The sequence below is a fragment of the Mesocricetus auratus genome, unplaced genomic scaffold, assembly GCF_017639785.1.
Source record: "Mesocricetus auratus isolate SY011 unplaced genomic scaffold, BCM_Maur_2.0 Super-Scaffold_15014, whole genome shotgun sequence".
Taxonomy (NCBI): Eukaryota; Metazoa; Chordata; class Mammalia; order Rodentia; family Cricetidae; genus Mesocricetus; species Mesocricetus auratus.
The window spans coordinates 35,308,980-35,333,018 of record NW_024429186.1 but is presented as its reverse complement, the minus strand read 5'-3'; the positions used below and the strand labels follow the sequence as shown (position 1 = coordinate 35,333,018).

The 24,039-nt window shown below is 45.4% G+C and overlaps 1 protein-coding gene across 1 annotated transcript in view; it reads left to right on the top strand.

Moving 5' to 3' along the window:
- Ttc9 (tetratricopeptide repeat domain 9) overlaps window positions 1-21,824 on the top strand; it is a 33,714-nt gene extending 11,890 nt beyond the window's left edge. The window contains exons 2-3 of the mRNA XM_005072709.4: window positions 15,028-15,210; window positions 17,778-21,824. Coding sequence (XP_005072766.1) covers window positions 15,028-15,210; window positions 17,778-17,857 — 263 coding nt within the window. The 3' untranslated portion in view covers window positions 17,858-21,824. The remainder of the gene's footprint in view (window positions 1-15,027; window positions 15,211-17,777) is intronic.
- The last annotated feature ends 2,215 nt before the right edge of the window (window positions 21,825-24,039 follow it).

Sequence of the window (24,039 nt, the reverse complement as noted above, 5' to 3'; positions counted from 1 at the left end):
CCTCCACGCTCCACCCTCTGCTTCTCCCTTTGAACTGAAGCAGCAGGGAAAGAACTACGGGCAGGCGGGTGTTCTCACAAATCAGACCTGACTCCAGCTGTCTGACAGCAAGGACTTGATGAGACGAGAGGATACACTCTGCCATCATTCAGGTCTCTGTAGGTCCCCATAGAGCTTAACAAGAAGGCAAGTGGGAAGACAGACTGTGATTATGGAGTGGGATGTGGCAGGTGCCCATGGGAGAAGTCATAGACAGACGCTGCCCATCTTCAATGTGCCATGCTGGCTCCTAGACCCCAGAGCTGCCTCCTAGGCTCTGGCCTGGCTGGGTATCTTGGAAGTGAGAGAGTAGTGGGTGTGTGTAAAGAGAAGCTTTTCCTTTGCTAGCTGCTTTGGTTTATCCCCCGCCAGTGGCCTGGGCTCTGCCGCATTGTAGTCCCCAAATAACACACAAGACGCTGTATTAATTATGAAATTGTTGGCTTTTTCTTGTTTCTTACTGGCTAGCTCTGACTTAAGTAATTACCCCATAATTGTTAATCTAAGTATTTCTCTTACTGGAGAATAGTTTCAGGCTTCCTACCCCATGGTGGTTACATGTCGACTCTCTTGTGTTTCTCCTACCCAGAGTCCTTCTGGTCTCCTAGTCCCTCCTATCTTGATTCCCTATAGGCCAGACAGTGCTTTATTGACAAATGCACAGGACTTCCCCAACAGGTGTGTTGTCCCTTGAGTATGCTCTCGGGTGTTTGAAGATCAGGATGTCCCCAGTCCTCTCAACCCTAGACAACCCTAAGGTACTGCTATAACCAAGCAGCACTGTCTGTGTGGAAACTCTTCTCTCTTTAACAGAATAGAAACCAACATTTGGTTTTCCTTCATGTTTTGTTTTAATGGTTTCTAATTAAAAAGTGAAACACTGTAGTCATTGAAGTTGCTGAAAGTATAAGACAACAAATAAATAATAGTCATCAGCCACCTCACTTCAAGATTTCCCTTTCTCCAGTTGGGTCTCCTTTGGCTTTTTCAGTCCCACAAGGTGCTGCTCAGTCCCCCTAGGTGTCACTAAGGGCAGCCCAGCCCTCGCTGTCATCTCTTTTGTACCACTACACTAGTCTGTTGAGTTACTCCAGGTTTTACTGGAGGTCTGGGGATGCACAAAGCATTTCTGTCTCTTCCAAATTCTTATTGTTAAGACTTATCAACCATCACACGATCGGGAATTAATTATTAATTACTTTTTGGGCAGATTCCTTTTACCTGCTCTTTTTTCCCTGTTTCTATGTCTTAGCCTCCCCCAGCTCTAGTCATTACGTACACAAAGCAATTTGGCTGTATTGTGTCCCCTTGAATTACCCAGTATCTACCTCCACGCTTCCCCATACTTATCTGAGGCAGCTGATGACGATTATCCTGGGGGAGGGAGATAATTTCATACACAAAGTTTTTCATTCTCCATTTGCCACCAGTATTTTTTTCACTGAGAATATTTTTGGCGCCATTAAATATCCTTATTCTCCACAGTATTCCCCGTTGCATCCATGCGCCATTCATTATTCATTCAGCTAGAGTCCTACTAGTCACTGTTTTGGTTATTTTAACAATCTGCTCTGATACCGTGCTGCCAGAAAGGCTGTGTGTGGCTCTTCCTGTTTCAGTCGGGCCTGTTAACCTAGCCCCAACGATCTCATGGCATGATGGAAGGCCAGTGGGAGAGACAATAGAGGCAGCAGAGATGTCAAGAATGGTAGGAAAGGTTATCAGAACAGAAAGGTTTGGGCTTGTTGTTTCGTTTTGTTTTGAACTGTCTTAGCTAGTGTTCTGTGCTGTGAAGAGACACAAGGAAACTCTCATAAAGGAAGCATTTAATTGGGGCTTGCTCATAATTTCACGGTTATACCTCTATCATCATGTGGGGAGCATGGAGGCATGCAGGCAGACGTGGTGCTGGTGCAGTAGCTGAGAGTCCTGTGTCCTGATCCAAGGGCAGCAGGCAGAGATCAGGAGCTCCTTTTGTCTTTGTCCTTTGTGTAGGCTGCACGGGAAGGTGTGCCAGATTAAAGGTGGGTGGCTCTTCTGACCTCAGGTGATATGGATGTAAGCTGGGTTCAAATATCTGAGCCTGTGGGAGCTGTTCTCATTCAAACCACTACACTACCCAAAAAGCACAGGGTGAGACTCTGACTTCTGATTTCTCCCCATCCCCGGCTCAGGGCCAGGCCAAGATTCCTGGTGATCGTACCCATCACCACATGGCAAATAGCCAAACCGACCTTCCCCAGAGGGCCGGCTGTATTTTGTTCACTTAAATTCACCTAGTACCTACCTCCCAGCTTCCAGAAGGAGGAGTGGGTATTAAAACAGACTCAGCATACAATGTCCTGTCACCCTTCACACATCCATGGTCTTCTCTACTACATCAAGATCAAGAATGAGTTTGGGGGACTGTGGTTATGATAACTTGAAAGAGAGCTACCATAGCAGCCAGGTAGGGCCCTCCATCTTACTAGTGACATGAGACATCACCAAAGGATGAACTGACCTTGGGACTGACCCGGTGCTGTGGATTCCAAACTCCCATAAATGACTGGTAATATAAGCCTTCCCTGAGAAGATTCTAAACCGGATTTCCACCTTGGCTCCTTCATCTGCCATTCATCGGTTACCCCGGTCATCCTCCAAATCCAAATGGGGGTTGGTTCCAGGAGCCCTACCAGAGAGCAAAAATCCATAGATCCTCTTGTTCCTTACACAATACGGTGTTATATTTGCATATAACCTCCATACATACTGCTGTGTGCTTCAAATAACCTCTAGATTACTAACATGACCTAAAAATGCAATTGCTATGTGGACAGCTGTAATACTGTCTTAGGGAATAATGACTATATAATATGTATGTAACAGACTTCTTGCATGAAAAGTTTCTTGTAAAAAGTCTGCTCAATACGGATGCATTTTTTTTTCTTTTTGTTCCAAATATGTTTGACTGGTGGTTGAATCTACACATGCCGGTCCTGCAGTGTGAAGGGATGGCTTGTCAGCAGGGTGAATAAGAATAAAAACGTAAAGAAGGAGCCGGGCGTTGGTGGCGCACACCTTTAATCCCAGCACTCGGGAGGCAGAGGCAGGTGGATCTCTGTGAGTTCGAGGCCAGCCTGGTCTACAGAGCGAGTTCCAGGACAGCCTCCAAAACAATACAGAGAAACCCTGTCTCGAAAAACCAAAAAAAAAAAAAAAAAACATGAAGAAAGCGGCGTCTTTTGGGTGCTTTCCCTATGAAGTCCCAGCACAGGCCATAGGGAAGCAAGTCCTTATTGGAAGCTTTACCAAGGACATCTGACTGGCATCCACAGTGATAGTGACAGGGGAACAGGTACCAAAAGCATGGGTCATCCAGCTGGAGGCTTCAGAGATAGGAAGATGACAGATTAGTAATGGCAAAAGGACTGTTCCAGAAACAAGAGAAACAACAGAAACGCTCAACAGTGGGAACCTGTGGTTAACTATAAAAGTAGGAGGTCCAAAATGTGTGGTGATGGAATAAAAATTTACCCCCTCAAGATAAATCTGCCAAGTGTGTCCTGAGTGTGGAGTGGCATTGGCATAGTGGGAGACTCCTCTTGTTGGCAGGAAGGGAACATATTTCTGTGAGCAAAGACACAGGTACTTGGAGTGTACTGGCTCCCATCTGGCCATCCTCCTGCTCACAACCATTTCCCATTCTCTGGTCTCTGGTCTTGGAAGAGACCATTGAAGAATAGCAACAGCAGGTTCCACTTCCGTGGGTTTGATGGGAGTCAGTGATCCTGGCTGTCTCCCTGTTGAGTGCAAAGCTTAGGAAGTCACTCAAAGGACCAAAACACCAGCTTCTGGAAGCAGAGCCAACACTACCTGCTAGGTAATACTACTTACTAGTTGTGACCACCTCCGTGACAGGTGCTGGGTGGGGATTTAAAAGGCCTTGATGCTTGTCTGGGTGAGCAGAGGAAACACGCATCATAAACAACTGCAAAGATGGGCATCTCCTGACTTCAGAATGTGATTATGAAAAGTAAAATTTTAATAATTAAAGGGGTCCACTTGATGAGCACGTGTGTAGACACAATTTCATTAGGAAGCGATTCTCCCAGCACGTTCTATACAAGCCTCACCTGTAGGCAAGAATATGTCATAATTGATAGACTTTTTTAAAAGTCATGCTTTCTCAGTAAGCTATTAATGGAAGTGGAGGGGAAGTGCCTGATCTTTAAAAAGCCATCTACAAGAAACTAAAACTCGCTTTACACCTAGTAGCAAGAGACTGAAGGGATGTCCTCCCTTATGACTCTGTATCCATGATAACTCGTAATTCTTAATGGTGGCAGAACAACTCTGTAACTTAATTTTAATAGAGGATAAATATAGCTCAGGTGTGCCTCACTAGTTAAATGATTAACTGTGGTACATCCACACCATAGACTACTATTCAGACATGAGAGAAAATGAACTGTTGATACATGTGATAGCTTGGGTCTCAAGGGAATTATGTTGACTAAAAATAATTCTACAAGATTTCATATCATACTATTCCCTTTTCTCCCCTCCCCTTCTCTTTCTCTCTTTCTGTTGTTTAGTTTGTCTATTCGTCTCATAAGAAATGATTTCTATATGTAGCCTGGGCTGCCTTTGAACTCACTATGTATCCTAGGTTGGCCTGGAACTCAGTCCTCCTACCACTGAATCCAGGATCCTAGGATTAAGGTGTTCACCATCATGCCCAGCTCGTAAACAATTTTGAAATGACGACATTTAAAACACGGGGAACAGATTGACAGATGTTGGGGAGAGACGACAGGATAAAGGCAGATATATGTATAAAAGGTGACTGACAGGAGATGGCCTAAAGTCTAACCCTGGCTCCAACACTTCACTTGGTGGCACATGACTCAACTTCCTTGTGCCTCTGATTCCTCATCTGAAAAATGGACAGAATACTAGAACATGCCTTGGGGGCCTATGTCAAGAGTGACTCGGGTCAGTGCTTAGAAAGCAGGTCTAGTACTTTGTGCTCTCTCCAGATTCTGACTCTTGTACTGATTACCCTCCCAAAAGGTGCATGGCCACTGGCCACTGACACATAGCTGAATTCTTCTGATCTCACTATGTAGCACCTTGTCCAGCCCCTTTTTTATCCTCTGCCCAGGTTCCTTCTCTCCAACAAGAAATCTCAAGTCCCTGAGAGAAGTAACTAGGGTGTCATGATTTGACACTCTGAGAACAATCCTTTGTCTAAGATGCTTCCTAAAACACATATATATGTGAAATGTTTAATTGGAGTTACTCTATAACAGGGCAACAGTTCCCCTACTAGGTACCACAGGCTAACAGTTAAAAAGCCCAATGCCAGGAATAGAGTTACCTCTTTTGAAGTTGTTGGCCAATGGGGTCCTCTATACCCCCAAACATTACAGGCTATTGTTGTCGCTCTTGGTTGACATTCTCCAGAACTTTGCCATTAAGACCTCATTACTGAAGACACCACATGCTTGAGTCATGGAACATGGAGAAGTCAAACTGGTACTCACCTGCAAAATTCATACCTGCTGGCTAGTTTTTTATAGTCCTGGAAGGTGCTATGCACATTACCAGAAGAATAATCATCAGTCTCACCCAGATGTGAACCCTGAAAGCTACAATAATTACCAGCCTAGCAAGACATGCTCACTGGCTCAACAATGGTAGGAATACTATGGGAGTAACCAACCATTTTCTGGGTTGACTGAAAGCTTACTCTACAAGATGAAACGTATACCTGGCACTTTGTGTGGGCCCAGAACCTATGACTAAATATGTCACAGACCCTGGGGGAGAATCTATTACTATTACTCTACAAAACTGACATAGTATTAAGTCAACTCACAATGATTTATCATCATACCCATAGCTTGGTGCATCTCTCAACTCTCAACAGTGAAGTTTCTTTATGTAGCAGACGATGATGAACAAAGACAGAGAATGGAATACTAAGGAATATTCAGCCCTAAATGGGGCATCTATAACCCCTTCTCTCAGGGCTCAGGAGGCAGAAGGATGCTAAAAGTTGGAGGCGATGGGCAAGCCCAAGGAAACCGTGTTTTCCAGACACATCAGGGCAGCTGCATGAATGAACTCACCATGAGAGCATGCACAACACCTATTCAAACTCAAGCAAGACACAACTCCAGCATGGAGAGGGGAGGTATGCATAAGTCCTACCCCTGGCTTCGAAGCTACTGGGAGCCAGTTTTCTTTAAGGGTGTGGCCCCTAGTAGATTGACTACATGAGAGTGGCAGGCCACACATCCCACAGTACATGGGCAGTACAAATTGTACTTGATGGATTAGGAAAAAAAGACACAAAGATTGGTGTAGATATAGGATGAGTTTGGGGGATAGGGGTAAATATTACCAAAATACATTGTATGAACTTCTCAAACAAACTAATAAGAAAATAAATATATGAAAGGGGTAGGTGTATGATTCAGCAGTGGAGTACTTTCTTAGCATGTGTGAGGTTCAGTTCCCAGCACTGAAAAAAAAGAATCAATGTCAAAAGAGAAGTACAGCTCTCAAGTGCTAGGATGGGGGAGGGGATGCACATGCAAAGCATCCCTATAGTCCTTGGAGTCCTGGGTCTGTGGACACACGGCACAGGGATTCCCCACATCAATAAACCTCTATGGGTGATTTTAGGAGTTACACTCTCAAGACTGTGGGTTTCTCTAGATTACAGAGCTTGCACTTGAGTGACATTTTTCCACCCTGTTAAGAAGACTGCAAGGAAAACAGCTAGCAACCACAACTACCTTCATGTTTACCATTTTTCATCACCGAGAAGCAAGGGAAGTTCAACCCATGGGCTGGAGAAGTTTAGGGTAGGGGTGAGGTATGACAGCCAGGAGGGCCTTGTTACAGGTAGGGATGGGGAATGAGGGAGAACCTGGCTGCCAGTGTCTGCTTTGATATGCTAACGACAATTTGCCAACTGCAAAAATGGTTCTCTGCCTTCACTGGCTCTCTTGGGCCTTACAGAACTGGGGGCCAACCTAGTCAAATTCATTTTTGTTGCCACAGCTTTTTAGGCTCCTAGCCCTTGTGTTGCTGGAACTCCAGGGGAGTCCAGTAATTTGTGGTCCTTTGCTTACTCCAGCCATAAAGCTGTTAGCCAACTGGGCTGTAGAATCCATTTATGACAAGGAAAGGGACTGAGGGCCAGCTGTAGAGTCCGAAGTTGTCCCACACTGATCTATAAAAGAAAAAATAGGCCCAGAACTCTCTTCCCCACTCCCTAACCTTCCCTTCCCTTCCTGGCTTCTCAACTTCTTTTTAAAATATTTTCTGTATTTACCAAACCCAATGTGGGAAATATACCTCTGGGGAGGAAGCTGGTAAGTAAACCAAGCATCCAGCCTAGATTTGGGGAGTACCTGGGGCAAGTGGGACTCTGTACATACCAGATCTCAAAACAAATCAAGAAATCAAAACTGAGTAGAACATTTGTATGTGCAGAAGAGAAGATAAAATTAGGCTTCCCGACCTATTCTCAAGAATTCACAGTTGTAACTTTGCAGGGGATATGGGACATCACTCAAAAATGGAAATGTTCTGCTATTACTGTGTGCATTGTTGGGTAGACCATGTTTGTGAGTGAAACCATATTGATGAGAACCAGTGTTTGTCCCGGCACCAAGAAATACATATACACATACCAATGGTGACATTTTGTCACAGGCACCGCTATCCTGTTGAACACAGGTGATACTCACCCAGGTGTGCTCCAGAGTGGCTGTAATCTTATCTCGGTCATTAAATATTCCGAATGTCACCTGTCTGGATTCTTTACTCCTTCTACTTTCCTATTGTGCATGTTCCTTGTAATAACCTTCAAGTTTTGGCAAATTGGGTAAAACCCTCCTCCCTGAGCATGTAAAGGGTACTCTTAGACTAGAGGAGCAGCAAATGAAAGTGCAAGGCTGTTAATAAATGACCTTGATTTGGAGGCCTCCCCGCACCACTCTGGAGCCTGAGGGTCTGAGGTCAGGAGGTCAGTAGGGGTAGCTCCTTCTGAAAGTTGAGAAAGAATGTTTATCCAAATGCTTGGCAGCCTCAGGCGGCACTGGGTCTCCTCTGTGGCCTTTCTCCATTTACATCTCTGTCCATGTTTCCTTTTATAAAGACATTCGGATTGAGGCCTACTCCCAACACCTCCTCTTTTAAAAGTATTATTCATATTACATTGTTTTCCTCCATCTCTTCTCTCTAACTCCTCTCATCCCTTTCCTCAAATTCATGGCCTCTTTTTTAAATTACTATTGCTGTGCACGTGTATGAATAAATACATAGAGACAACCTGCTGAGTCCACTTAGTGTTGCTTGTATGTCCATGTATTTAGAGTTCACTGCTTAATACTGGATAGTCAATTAGAGGGCTCATCCTGGGGATGACTGAACCTCCCTGTCTGGGCAGTCCTTAGTTGCTTCATCTAGCGGTGGACCCTATTCGTGTTGGGATGTTAGCTAGTGTTGGAATTGTTCAGAACTTGTTTAGACAGTCATAATGTTGAGATTCCATGTATGCAATTTCCCAGTTATATGAGGACAGGCTCTTCAGCAGACTTCCTGGTCCTCTAGCTCCTAAGAGTTTTTCTGTCCTTTCTCCCTTGCTGGTTCCCTGAGCCTTAGGGATAGGGCTTGTGTTGGAGGTGTATCAGCTGGAGCTGGGGCTATACGATCAGTTGGTCTCTGAATTTGACCAGCTGTGACTTTCTGTGATGGTCTCCAGTGATCTTCTCTTGATTAAATTGGCACTTGGAATGGAGATCACATTTGCAGGAATCGAGGATTAGGATCCTTACATGTCTTCTGAGGAGGACGTAAGACAGCTCAGAGTAGCGAAGAAGCTTTGTAGAATGGGTTCCTTTTCCCTCCCACCCCCAGGAGCTCTTTCGGCTCCACCCAGTCCCTGCTTCCCTTCTGCGCTTCAGGTAAGGGCACGAGTGAGTCAGCCATAAGGAAAGAGTCGGTGTCTGCATGAACTTGTTCTCCCTCTCGTTTGATTTCCCTTCATCTCGAGCCAGTTGGTGGCATCTTGCCCAGGCAGTCACTATGCCCCAAATGCACCTGGGAAAACAACAACAGAGCAGGAACCAGAGTGAGAAGATCCTCTAGGCTGTAGCCTGTGGCCTCAGTGTGGTTGCTTGGGGGATGTCAAACCTAAGGTTTCCTGTGTGTGCGGGCGTGCTTGAAGCTCTGTAAGTCACCAATACTCTAATTTTTATGAGCATAGACATCTTCCTGGAGCTGAAATAGCCTACCAGCTCTTTTCATAAAATTGTACCCAAACCACACATGTAGGCAGTGCAGAGGAATCTGTGATTGGAGTGGTTGGACGTTTACAGCCTTCAAATTCAGCCTGTAGATCACACCAGCTACTGCCAGCATCACCAGTTAGACCCAACAGAGTGTCCCTTGTGGTTCATCTCAACATGGGTGAGATTTATTTTAACTCATTATTCTCTGTTGCACAACCATCTATAGGCTAGGCTTGTTCATTCAGACTTCTCAGGGGACTTAGAAATCAGAGAGCTAGTGATGTGTTTCCAAGGAGACTCAGAGTTGGTTGTTGCAGAGCTTGGGCCCATCATCATGTGTCCAGTGCAGACATGTCTCCCATCATGCAACTCCTGCCATGGAATAACTACCTCTTCAGAACTCTGCTGTTCCCAGAAACGAGCTTTGTCTCCAGTCAGTCCAAGACTTGCCTTCCTGGGCCAAGGATATAGTTCAGCAGTAGAGTACTTGTCTGGTAGGTCCAAGGCTTTGGGTTTGACTCCTAGTACTTTAAGACTAAAAAAGATAGATAAATATGTTGGTATGTAGATAGATTGATGGATGAATGTGTAGGTGGGTGATTGGATAGACTGACAGATGGCTTATCTTCTCGATTTAACACTTGGTTTAACAGCTTTGCTTCAAGAAAGAGCCTTCCCTGAGGCCTTGTCTTGGAAGATCACTTCAAACTGTCCTCTGGTTTACACACACACACACACACACACACACACACACACACACACACACACACACGGGGGGAGAGAGAGAGAGAGAGAGAGAGAGAGAGAGAAACAGACCCACTCAGGGATAGGGGTGATAAGTCATCTTACCACTTGACCATTGCCTTCTTATTCTGACCATAAAGAAAACATTTCACTCATCAGGAAGAATGGAATTCCTTTTGACAAGGGTCCAAATGAACAATTGTGTTCTTCCACACGAAGAGACCAATGCCCCCCCACACACACACACACTCAGGCTGCTAGATCTAAAAGGATGGTAGAGACCATTTAATAAAGTGTAGGCCCCTGGTTCAGCAGATAGGAAGTCAAGGCTTACAAAGAGAAAATTATTATTGTCCTGCTGGTCAGAGGCAAAGGTGGGCCGGCCTAGGGAATATTGGTCTGCACCACACGACACAATTCAACTTTAGTTTAAACAAACAGCAGATCGCAGCAGAGTGAGAGAATACTTCTTCCTCAGCAGAAATTTCCTTGTGACCCAAACTTGCAGAGAAACAGCAGGGTGAACACTACAGGGTTTTCCCGCTCTAGCTAGTTCCACCCACTGGATGTCACACATTGACCCAGGCCTCCTGTCTGTCCGTTTCCATTTTAAATGAATACCCTGAAAATCCACACTTACCCCAAAATGGAAAAGAAGGTCTGGGTGTCCTGGTTTCTTGCTTTTGCAGCTTCAATTTTTCTCTCAGGCTTCCCATTGGGCTCACTGCTCCAGCCTGCTGTGGCTTCTTGGAGGCCCTCAGGCGGCCCTCGCCAGTGTGCATGTGTGCTCCCTCTCCACGTGTGTCCGTCTCTCCCTCTCCCATTTCTCCCTCTCTTCCCAGCTACCTAGAAAAGTTTTCTTAGTTTCTCTTAGACCAGTCATCCTCAAGCAAGAGTGATTTTTACCCCTCCAGGGGACATTTAGCAATGCCTATGGGTATTTGTCAATTGTTGCAGTTAGTGCCTGGTGAAGAGAAGCCATGCTAACCATACCACAATGCCCAAGACTTTATCCTGTAACAAGACGTTATCTGGCCCCCAATGCTCATAATGGTGGGTTAGAAACCCCCACTGTCTCACTTCCAACTTAGAGGTCACTCTTCCAGGAAGACCTTTTGTGATGCTCCAGGTTGGTGTAGGCCCCTTCCATCGTTCATTGGTGTTTCCATTCTGCCCTTTCCCTTAGGATATAACACCTGCCTTCTTAGCAGTGTCTCAGGCTCTGTGAATGGATGGGGGGGACCCAAAATTTGACACCGTAATATGACACTGTCATCTATAAATGGGTTGGGGCACAGCCATAGCTAGCCAGGGACACAAATGGCCTGCTGGTCACAGGTTAAAAATACCCAAAGTAGAGAATGCATTGACCCATCCCTACCCCCACCCACGATCCATGTTCTACAAAGCACACTCTTACCTGTTGCTCTTGGACACAGTAGCTTGCAAGGTGTTCTTTCTTGCCAGGAGTGGTATAGGTTTCTGAGGGCCTCAAATGCAGATACTCCAGTATTCTGGCACACTCCTGGGAGTCTGGCAGAAATGGTCTGATATCTCCCTCTAGTTGAGTGACCTTCAGCAAGTTGCTTAATTTCTCTGAACTCAATTTCATCATTTATGAAGGACTATAAAAACAGAATCTATTCCATAGAGTTGTGGAGATTTAACAACATGCACAGTCTGTGTAAGGTACTGAGCCCAGCTCTGGCAGTGAACCAAAGGATGCGTTGCTTAAGGAGAGGAGATGACTCAGTGTGGAAGAGTACCGTTCAAGTGTGAGGACCTGAGTTCAGATCTCAGAACCCATATAAAGCCAGGAGTGCTCATATGCATGTCAGTAACCATAGCACACATAAGGATGTGACACACAAGAAGTCTTCTAGGGTTTGCCGGTCACCGCTCCAGGTTCAGTGGGAAACCCTGTATCAAGGGAATAAGATGGCAAGTCCCAGACCATGGCAGCCTACATCTTCTGCCCTCTGCACACACATACAGGTGCTTATATCTGCACACATGTGTGTCTATATGCCACACTCACTTACACACACACACACACACACACACACACACACACACACAACCCTTACTATGAAGAGGGTCCCCTTGCAAACTCCCAACCTACACAAAAAGGATGATTGGTTGGAAGCAGACTGTCACCTTATTCTTAAGTTCTTCAACACTCAAAGCTGCCTGCAAATGTCTTGTCTCATTGTAGATTTATTACATGTGCCCGGAGAGTTCCCCAGCCCAAGCAGAGGGGTGCCTCTGTATCACCAGCTAGTAGGACTCAGGTCACCCTCTCCACCTGCATCCTCTTTCAAGCCCTTGCCTGGCACCCCGGCTCCTTATCTTGATTCCACTACTCGAGTTCCACCTTCTGCTTCAGCCTTTCTCTGGAAGGCTGCCCACTTCTCGGTCTCCCTGGGTGCTGCCTCCAGTGTGAGCAGGGGTTCCACGCCCTGTTACCAGCCTGGCCCTGCCGCCTCTCAGGTCTGAAACCCAGTCCTCAGCCAGGTGCCCTAGTTCCCATAGGGCTGCTTACAAGGGAATTAGAAACATTTTTGTATGCTGAGAGTCAAATTAGACCACTGTATTTGCTTTTCACCCTTAGGGGCTGGGAGAGGGTGAGGCTTTCCTATTTCCGGCTTCCTGCTTCCTTTCTCTGCTGCTTTAGACATCCAAAAAACACTATTTTTAAAGAGGCAGAGGTCCTTCCTAGACTTCCCAGGTCAGTAAACAGAAGTGTGGGTTCAGAGTTAGAGGATGAGACTGCAAAAAGGTACTGTGCCCTAGCAAAGAAGGCATCAGACATGGCGGGAGGAAGCTACACACCGGAAATCCTCCTGCTCCAAGAGCACACGTAGGAGCTGTGTCTCACACAGGTAGCTGCCAGCGGGATCACATCCAGGAACCCCCTTTCAAAGGCCCACCTTTCAGCATAGCCTAGGACAGGGGAAGGGACACAGGAGTCCAGGACCTCCTGCTTGAAGGTGGAGGGGAGGCTGTGACATCAGCTCATGGCTTAAGAGCTTCTGGTATACCAACAGCTGTGACTGGCTGAACAGTCACCCTGAGGGTGAGCCTGCTGCCCCTGCTGAGCAGCTTTTGTCTTTCTGCCTAGCAGCTAGGAAAACCTGGTGGGTTGGTTTCTAGCTCTCATTCATTTCCTGGTTCTCATATCCTCTGGTTGAGAGTTTGTGTGGTTCACCTGCTAGCATGCAAAAGGAGGGTTCTGTGTTCAGAATGTGTTAAGGAAGATTACTGGGGGGATAGAAACAAGGGAAATTGTAACTCTTAAGATTAAAGCTGGGTGTGGTAGCACATGTATCTAATACACCCAGGAGGTAGAGGCAGGTAGACCTCTGTGTGTTTGAGGCCAGCCTAGTTTACAAAGAGAGTCCCAGGCCACCCAGGAATACATAGTGAGACCCTGTGTTGTCACAACTCTTCTAATATGAACACTAGGAGACAGCCACACATCATCCAGCAGCCCTTCCTGCTGCCTACCTAGGCTGGCCATGGGTGGTCCAGTGTCTCTGTTTTGGTTTGATTTGTTGAAACAGGCAGGCAGGCACCTTCCCACCCTCCCCTATCTGCAGCCCTTCCAATGTGCACAATGAACCTATTTGGTAGTCTGCTTACTAAATATGGTGGAAGTGTCTCAGCAGGTACCCAGGGAAGTGCCCAGGGCCACAAGATGGTTCAATCTCCTCCAGGAACATTTTCATTCTGTCCCAGCCCTGTGGCTCAGGCCAATGAGAAAATACTTCAAGGGAAGATGCTTTATTCAAATGCAGAATTAGCACCCACCGCCCTTAGCTTCCTCTTGCCTGGAACACCTATGACTCCATGTCCAGAACGTTTCCTGTATGAGCTGGTCACTAGCTCATCAGAAAGCTCTCCCTCTCAGGAACTGTAGACAAGAGTAAGAAGGAAGGAAAAAGACAATGGCCTGTCTTGACAGAGGTCAGGGCACATTGCCCTGGTACAAGCTAGACAGAGTGATAGTAAAGTTGACAAACATTGTTTGAATGCCCATTGAATGCCAAGCCACGTATTGCGTACTTTATGGTCCTTATTTTGTATCCCACACCCAAAAACCTGATGAAAAAGAATCTAGGCCGTGGAGCCAGCCAGTAGTTTAAACCTATCCTTGCCTCTTGCATGTTTTGTACTCTCAAGAACATTCTTACATTCTTAAAGGCTCAATTTCCTTATCTGTAAAATGGAGTAATAATAGTACCTACACCATGATATTCTGAGGGTTACATCAGATAAATGCACATAAAATGGTGAGACATGTCTCCAGTATAAGGCAGGCAGTAAACAAGTACTAGCTAGTCTTATTACCATTGCCTTTGATAGCTTCTTTCTTGGGCTTCTGTAACAAAGTCCCCCAGACTAGATGGCCCCAGGTCACACAGTTGTGTTGCTGTAGGGTCTGGAGGCTAGGAGTCCAAAATGAAGTTGTCAGTAGGTTGGTTCCTTTGGAAGGCTGTGAGGGATAGTCTGTTCCGTTTTATAAGGAAACCAGTCACATCATTTGAGCAAACTCTAATGACCTGCTATTAACATGATTACCTCTACAGAGATCCTGTCTCCAAATAAGGTCACGTTCTCAGGTACTGACAGTTGATAGTACCCATGTATCTTTTAAGGGAGATATAATTTGATCCATAATATAAGGCTATGTAACATGTTTAGTTATGTGTCTTCTTGGTGATGAAACTGGTCCTGTAACCATTGATTCTTGAATCACAGAAAGAATGAGGCAGGAGTGTCTAGCACTGTAGCATGACAATGTTGTCATCTACAAATGGGTTGGGCTGCACTCATAGCTATCCTGGGACACATGTGGGGGCTGTGGTTCACAAGCTAGACTAGCAGAAGGTATTCAGAGCCTACCAGTTTTGGTGATGGCATTTTCTCTTTATTTTTCCTTCTTCCACAGCCTGCCTGCTCCAGGCTGAGCTAGTAAATTATGAGCGAGTGAAGGAGTATTGCCTCAAGGTCCTGAAGAAGGAAGGAGAGAACTTCAAGGCCCTTTACAGGTCTGGTGTGGCCTTCTATCATCTTGGGGACTATGACAAAGCTCTCTACTACCTAAAAGAAGCAAGGACCCGACAACCAACAGGTGAGACAACTATCTCTGCTTTCTCATCACAGACACCCCTGACAATACCAAGGGCCTGCTCATTGCAGAAGATGGCATCTGTGACTGGCAGAGCTAGGTGGGCCCAATAATAGAAAACAAGGTCTCAGGCATAGGTAAGACCTGGAATGAGGAGAATACATGGTTCACACTTTCACCGGGGGTTTGGTTCCCAGGGACTCGGGGCATCTCTTCTCTTCAGATACACTATAGGATTGGGTTTTGACTTTCCCAACTCAAACCTAGGTCTCTTCTCTCATTCAATAAATAGATACAGAGTTCTTAGTATGTAGCACAATTTGTACTATGTAGATGAGAAGGTATCACCCCTTTCCCATGAGTCCACAGTCAGCTGACAAGACAGATGTGAACAGAAACTTTTGACGCTAAGCACAGCATCTTCCAGGAAGCAGACACCAATTTCTCCAATCAGATCTCATTCCTTTACATTGTGTGTATTAGCTTTCCCATCATTTATTCACCCCCTGAGTATTTTCTGAGGTAGTGCAATGGGTCAAGAACTACTTATTCTCTGTGGTGAGTACATTAGCAGTGAGCAAAGAAGACAGCTGCTGTGCCCAGGGTCCTAGCATCCAGGAAGCTGTGGCAAGAAGACTGTGTAAGCCTAGGAGTTCAGACCAGACTGGACAACACAAGGGGAAGTTATTTGTTTTCTTTGGGTTTGTGTTTTGGTTTGGTGTTTTGTTGTTGTTTGTTTGTTTGTTTGTTTGTTTTGAGACAAGGTCTTGCTGTGTCAACCAAACTGTACTCAAACTCCCCATCCTCCTACCTCCACCTCACGAGTGCTGGAATTATAAGTGTTTGCCTACCACACCCAACAAGGAACACTCATTATAATGGAGGAAGCACACAGACAAGTCAATGATGCATTATTTAACAGTAGTAAATGCTATGAGGGAAATAAAGCAGAGTAAAGGGAACGCTGTTTTAGAAGAGGTGGTGAGACAGCCTCTCAGACAAGGTGAACTGTAGGCGGTGGCTTTGGCTTGTTGTTATTGTTCATGTGGCAGATTCCTTAAGATAGCAAGATTCCCTCCAATCCTTATCTTTAAGAACTTCTCAAGTTTCAAACACCCAAGCATATTCTTCCTTTGTCTTTTTAAAGATTACCTCTCTGTTTTTTACATATGCTTTGCTTGTTTTCTGTATACAAAGTGCGGTCTGCCAACTATATTACAAGCAGGTTTGGAACTAAAAGCAAACTCTTCCAGCAGTTTCCTTGCGCACCTGCTATATGCCGGTACAGGAAGCTATGCCTGGGGCTTTTAAGCATGATGCTGTATCATTTTTACTTCCACAAGTAGGCATCTCAGGCAGCAGTGTGGTCCATATGTCATGGTAAGTACAGAACTAAGCAATTCTAGCAAGCCATGCACCTCTCAATGTAAGGACTGGAATTAGGAGAAAATGCTTCTGTGGCTGTGCTTACAAAGACAAAAAATAAGCACGGAGCAAAGTCGTTATAAGCTCCTAAGTTGAGTAAAACAATGCATTCATCTAATGCTCATTGATCGCTATGTTAAGCACTTTTCTGGCTTCCCTCCTCTGGCCCTCACAGCAACTCTATGAGAAGGTCTGATTCCCAGGAGAATCAGGCTTGGACAGACATGCCAATCACTACGTGTTTCCTTGATCATTAATTTCATTTTATTTTATTTTATTTTATTTGCCACAACTCCCTCTACATAGCCCTGACTGTCCTGAAGCTCACTATGTAGACCGGACTGGCTTCCAACTCACAGAGATCTGCCTGTCTCTGCCTCCCAAGTGATAGTATTAAAAGGGTGTGCCACAATGTCTGGCTCCCTGAGCATCTTAATTTTTCCAGGTAGAAATTTTCCTTTTGCCATAATGACAGTCAAGATACATACCTTAGTTGTATTAAGAACTAGATGAGACAATGCAGGCTAAAAAACCTTATCACACCTGTAGTCCCAGGTGCCTGGGAATCTGAGGCAAGAATATCAGTTGATTCCAGCCTGGGCAACACCCTCCATTACAAACATTTTGTTTGCTAAGGTTTTTGACATAGGGTTTCAAGTAGCCCAAGCTAGCCTCAAACTGGATATGTAGTCAAGGATGAGCTTGAACTCACGTTTTCACCTCCCAGGTGCTGGGATTTACAGACATGTGCCACTACATTCGGCCGTAAGCAGCATTTTTTTAACTTAAAAAAAAACACAAAGTATACATTAAAACTGAACGTTGTTTCTTGCAAATGAGGCACAAGGGTAGAGAAGCTGGTGGCTTGCTTGAGGGTTAATGCCAAGCAAACTCTCAGATAACATGCTGACACAGGAACCACTGAGATCATTTCTTGCTGCCAGGCCATAATAGGCTGGTCACATTTGCGAGGAAGAAGTAGTGAGGAAAAGTCTGGCATCTGGCTACCACTTAGAGCAAGGGACCTTGGCTGGATGAATCTCGTCTATCACCAGGCTTTAGGCCCAGCTCTTGCCCCCTTCTTTGAAGATAACCACCATAATCCATGCCCAGTAGTCCCTGAGCAGTGTTCTCTCTCCCCACAGACACCAATGTGATTCGGTACATCCAGCTGACGGAGATGAAGCTCAGCAGATGTTCCCAAAGAGAGAAAGAAGCCATGTAATGAAGAGGCCTCTGCCGAGCCACACCCATACCCGACTAGGGACTTCCAGGCACCCTTGGTGGAGAGTCCCCGTGTGGGCTCTCTTCCCTCTCTCTCCATTCTTCCTGTACTCCTCCTCCTTCCTGTTGCTCCCCAACTCTGTCTACTCCCAGTGTGAAAAGGTGAGAGGCACTCCTGGACCTTGCTGGGAGGCCCAAACATGGACTTATCCTCTTCCCTAGCAGGCCAGCAAATGGGACAACTGGGGAAGAGTCTCACGGACTGGGTGGGGATGGCACCGTGGCTTTAACTTGGGCCAGTGTTTCTGAGTCTGGCAGGTGTGAGCAGCGGACAGTCTGGACCCTGTACATCTTCTTGATGAACCAGAGCATCTTGAGGAAACTGAAAGAAATCTGGGACTGCTGGACGGGGAAGCACTGTTTGACCCAGTGCTAAGACTGTGAATTTCCTTCCACCCGCCCGGTCACCCCTGCCACACCCCCTTACTTGTCTAGGCTTGTACATTCTTCTCTCCCATTGGGAGGTCAGGTCTTTGCCAGGGTTCACATACCATTGAGACCCACTCTCAGTGCCCTCTGGTGACCACACATACCATTCCCCCGCCTCCCAGCCAGCACACAGCTGTGACAGCAGAAGGGCAGGGTGAAATGGGCCAAATGGTGGGGGCAGAGCAGACGGTGTAGGTGACAGAGGAGGGAAAGAAAGAGGCTTGGGTGAGCTGAGGGACTGGACTAATTAGTATAAATAAAACCTAGTTCACAGGCATCAGTTCCTGTCATTTCTATTGAACACAGTCCACTCCCTCACGCCTCTTCCCTTCCTGTCCCTAGGGCAGAGTGGCCTCTAGCTTCCCCTAAAGCCAGTGACCATTAGCCCAAAACTAAGCACATGTTGGCCACAGCCTTTGTGCTTTTGGGGTAGGCTGGGATTGTGGAGACTGCTCCAGGACTTGGATTTGTGAGAATTTGTTCAGACCCCCTTTTTTGACAAAATTACCTGCACCTGGTATCTAACACATAACAAACTTTTGTTGAATGGATAAATTTCGACTGCAGACTGACTCTCCTGCCTTAAACTAATTGGATCCCAGCCTGGTCTCCTGGCCTGTATGCTTTTTATGCTATGCCATGTTGAAACACCTCCTGGGGGATTACAGTTCCCCCACCATAGTGCAATATAGGATGTAGTCCCAGTCTTCACGGAGATAGAAACGTTGAGAAATCCATATGAGATTATTACCAATGACACCACTAATATGTAGGATGCTTAAACATTTTCAAGGCACTTTCATGTATTTTCCGTGTGACTTAGTGAGACCTTGTTATATAAAATTAAAATATATACAGATGCAATAATGTTAATAGTTAGAATTTATTAAATGCTCTATCTTCAGATCTTTACATCTTTACATGGACAATCTCATTTCTTTCATATAATCACTCTGTGAGCTATTATTCCCAGGTGATGGAGAAGAAAACAGAAAGTCAGAAAAATTGACTTTCCTGAGGTTACATAGCCTTACAGGACATGGCTAGGATTGAACCAGATCTGTCTGACTCCAGAGCTCTGGCTACTAACTATCCTATGCTTAGTTGCCGCTCCGTAACAACTATTTGAGCAGAAAAAAAATGCATTAAGTTGGAAAATGTTCACCACATCAGTGCCCTGCCTGCCTTATATTTACATACACAAGATAGAAAGAGACCAGAAGTCAGAAGCCCTAGTGGCCTGAGCAATGACCAGCCAGGAGAAGACAACTGAGAGCCAGCAGTAACATCTGTGTGCTGGTCATTCTATTTGCTGATGGGACAGCATAAATCTGGACAACCCACCTGGCATTCCTCACTGTACGGCCAGCAGTGGGAAAGAGTCACAATCATAGGCAAAGACTGAAGAGAAACAGGAAGTTAATTATGGGTTACTTGTTTACGTAGTGGCTCTGTCACTGCAAGACCCAGTCACTGCTGAGAGACCCAGAAGCCAACAGCATAGGTTTTATCCACACAGCTTCCCCAAACACTTTCACTGGGGGCTGCGGGAAGGTGCTAGAAATATCCAGAGATCCACGGGGGCTCTGGAGAAGAAGAAAAGGAAAAAGCCATCCCAGGTACCACATTCCCTGCTTCTGTCCCTGACTTTGACCGTATCCTGTCTTCCTCCTCCAAAATGACTTCACATGACCCAACCCAAAACTCTTCTCAGTCCTGGCATATGCCTGTGTCCATCCCCTTAACCACCAACGCCATCCCCAAGTTCAGAGTTTATAAGTTGACAAACTATTAGAATGTGAAGGATGAAAATGAGGCATAGGTAGTCTACAGAATGAGTTCAAGCTGGCAGGCTCCCCCTTTGTTCTTCAAAGTATTAGTAATGATTTAGGTACATATTCTCAACAAAGGGGCAAGAGAAAAGGCTTGGTTGAATGAATGCATTGGGTGAGGGTTATACTCATAGGGGTAAAATCATTGTCCTCCCCCAAAAGAAAATGCTTGCAAGGCACAACGAGGTGAGGACAAGTGTATAGACATTGTCTTATCCAGTGACTCTAACACATATGCTCCTGGGAACTCCATTCACTGTGACCCAGACTTAAGTGATGCCCCCCAATAGAAGCTGCCTGGGGTATTAGTCAACACTTAGGGGTGGCAGGGCTGAATTTGCTGTGAATTTGTCAGTATAGTCTTCAGAGGGCTGTTTACTCTTCTTTTTTCCACATCTCCTAAAATCAAGGACTGTACTCTAATTACAGACTTGGTGGGTGTCATTGTTGAACTGTGTAAACAGCACTCATCATGAATCTGAATGACACTGTCATCTGCCTGGACTTTCGTGAGAGACCCTTTGACATAAAACTGATACTTTTTGTTGTGTTACAAAACCCTCCCGTATGTATTGTAAAACGTTTAAGGAAAGTTAAGGATGAAATCCAATCCATCACACAACCACATTTTTATCCTTTTGGCACATGGTTCATTCTCCTTGGTATAAATGTGTACACATGCTCTCACCAGTTTTTGTTTGTTTTTTAATGAGGAAAACTGGGTCATGCTGTATATACTCTTTAATAACTTACTTTTCAAATGTGTATTTATATTTTAGAATATGCAATATGTGCACAGATATATAAAGTTCAAATAGTACACAAACTCTGCAGTTGGAAGTAATTCTTTTTCCCTTGTCTGATCACAGCTAGTTTCCTTCTGGTTTCTTGTATACCCTACTGAGATACACAGTTTTTCAAAGATATGTATATATATATATGTTCTTTTATTACTCACAAGTAGTAGCATATCAGGTACTTTTTCTCTGTTGCTTTATGTAACACGTCATGGGCATTTTGGCATGTCTTTTGGATCTGTACACTAGCATCTTCACTATATGGGTGGATCTTTACTTTGCAACCTATCCACAGATACGGATGTTTCCACTTGGTCCCAGTCTTTATTGTAAATAACGTTGTATCTGACATTCTTGTCCCTAAATTTCGCACATGTCTATGATGAGTTCTTTAGGATAAAATCCAAGAAGGAAATTGCTTGGCTATTTTCAAGGCTTTTGATACATGTTGCCAATGCCCTGTAGGAAGTTTGTACCAAAACACTGTCCTGTCTGCAGCCCCCAGAGTGCCCCGCTCTCTGGGCCTGAACAAGAACTATGTATTAACACTAATCACATCTTTGCCAACTTTATAGGCAAATGACAGTATGTCGATGGTATTTCAACTGATTGCTTTAACTTTCTTTGATTATCAGTGAATAACATTTTCATATGCTTCTTGATCATTTGTATTTCTTTCCTTGTGAATTTCTCTATTTATTTGATATTGGTATGTTTATCTTTAATGTTTATTATCTGTTTGTAACTTTAAGAATATTATTTTTGTGAAGAAATGCTGTTGATCTGCTTCCCAAGTGCTTGGCTTTCATTTACGGTGCTTTTTGACATACATAAATTCCTGATTCTGCAATCGATCTGTCCTATGTTGCTAGCCTCTCCCTGCCCTCGTGTCCTCAGACCCTCGTGTCCAGGAGGCAATGCAAGCAGGAGCTTCCACAACTTCAAGATGCCTCGTCACTTCTCGTCGCTCCTGAGATAAAAACCAAACCCCTTCACATAACACTCCAGGTCTCTCCTGCACAGTCTCGCTCTAACTTTAGCAGGCTCACCTCTGACCCTCTAAAAGTATCCTCCATTCCTTAGCCATGTAGTCCTGAGCCACAGAGCTGGGGCTGGGGGACTTGTCCACACTGGCCCCTGTGTCTTGTTGGGCATTCCTCTCATGTCACCCCATCTTTGCCTTGCAACTCTTTTGAGCTCTGACCCAGGGTCACTCTCCAAATCTTAGTCTGTGTTCCTAAAGCAAAGCCTCCCACCTCCACCCAGTGTCTACCACACCTGGTCAGAATGTCCTCTTTACATTTACCTGTCCCCTTGCCTGGGTGTTTGTTATCCAAAGCAGGTGCTCAGGTTTCCTTGCAGTCAGAATGTCTGACATTGTAGGTGTTGGGAAGCTGCCGAGCACAGGCCCTGCGATGAATGAACAGTGGATTTGGCAGCAGATATTGCTTGTGGTATAATGCAGGGTAGACTAGATCTGTGCTCCTGAGAAATGAGATCTTCCTGTAAGACTTGCATTGGCAGGGAAGCCACATGCTCCGGCCCTTGCTTTCTCAAACACCATAATCACTTGAGCTTTTTGAAAGTTCATGCTCCCAGGTTCAACCTCAGACCTGATGAATCAGACTTACAGGGTTAGTGCCCAAGACATAAGAGTGTTTAGAAAGTTCTGATAACCAGGCACATTGCGGGGACAGCACTGATAGAGACCAGCAGACTCATTCCATTGGTTCCATCACTTCAAACCATGTGATGATGTCTTACAGCGGACAGGTGAAGCTTTATTATAGATAGTTACTTAACTTTCTGACTCCCATTTTCCTAACCTGCATAGGAGGGTGTTATGAGGATTAAGAAATAACTGCCTCCCGGCTAGTGTCTGCAACAGAGTGAGCACAGAATAAACAATCGTTTCCTTTCCTACCCTCTTCAGCCTCAATTTTCCTCATTTACAGTATAACGATACCTCTATGCCTGCCCTCCCTAGTCTTACACTCAGCACTCGAAAAGCCCTTGTGTAAGTCTGGTCAAACAGGACAAGTTCTTGGGAGGGATGGTGGGAAACTGAGCAAGCTCCATGTGACTGCTTCTTGCTGTCTCCACAGGAACAGTTGGGAAACACACTGATACCTTTCAGAACCCATATTCAAAGAGCAACACAGTTTTCTCCCCAACAATCCACCCAAGAGGGCAAGCAGCCACCATGCGGCAAGGAGGAAGCAACTATTAGGAAACGGAAGAGAAATTGCCCACTCTCCTTCCGGTGCCCTTGGTATTCCTCATCTTGTGACCATTGTGCAGTGGAACTACTTACTGATGGTGCAGCTGCTTTGATTAAAATGTCCCTCCCTATGTAGCCAGTACCAGGCAGCCCAGGACAGGTGTTGGAGGCCCAGGCAAATGTACTCTGTCCATCGGGCATGGTATAGTTCAAATTACCAAGTCAGCATGAAAAGTCCCACTCTAAATGGGCTGAAATTGGATTCTATTAAAAACTGCATGCAGCAATGCCTTTGGCTATTAATATTTGCTAAGACATAGAAGAGGGGAAGGAGGGGGAGCCTCTGAGCCTCTGAGGAAGGTTGGGAATTAGCAGCTGTTGAATAGCTTCTCAGGAAGGAGACCTATGCTGGCCTGTCTCCAAAGTCTCAGAGAATGTTAGGTGTGAAAGGGAGCAGGAAGTGAAATCGCTGTACCCTCTTTTACAGGCAACTGGTCAGATCCAGTGTGATGACCTATCCCAGGTCACGAAGCTTGTAGGTAGTCCATTCAGGAGTAGAACTCAGGCCAGCTTCCTGACAACAAGCAATATTCTTTCCCCTAAACGGAAACGTGTATTTTAATGTTGTGAATTGTTTCGTTCTGAAGTGAGACGCTGTGCTCACTTGCTTATGCCTCCACTTGGTATTTGTCCCCATGTGCTCTTCAGAAGGTCCAGTGGTTAGCAAGACTCTCAGAACATTGGCAAGAGGGGAAATAAGCAGTAGCAGTTCCACATAGGGAGTGTCACCAAAGACTGGGGCACACATAGAAAGGAACATCTATACCAAGCCCGAGGGAGCAGG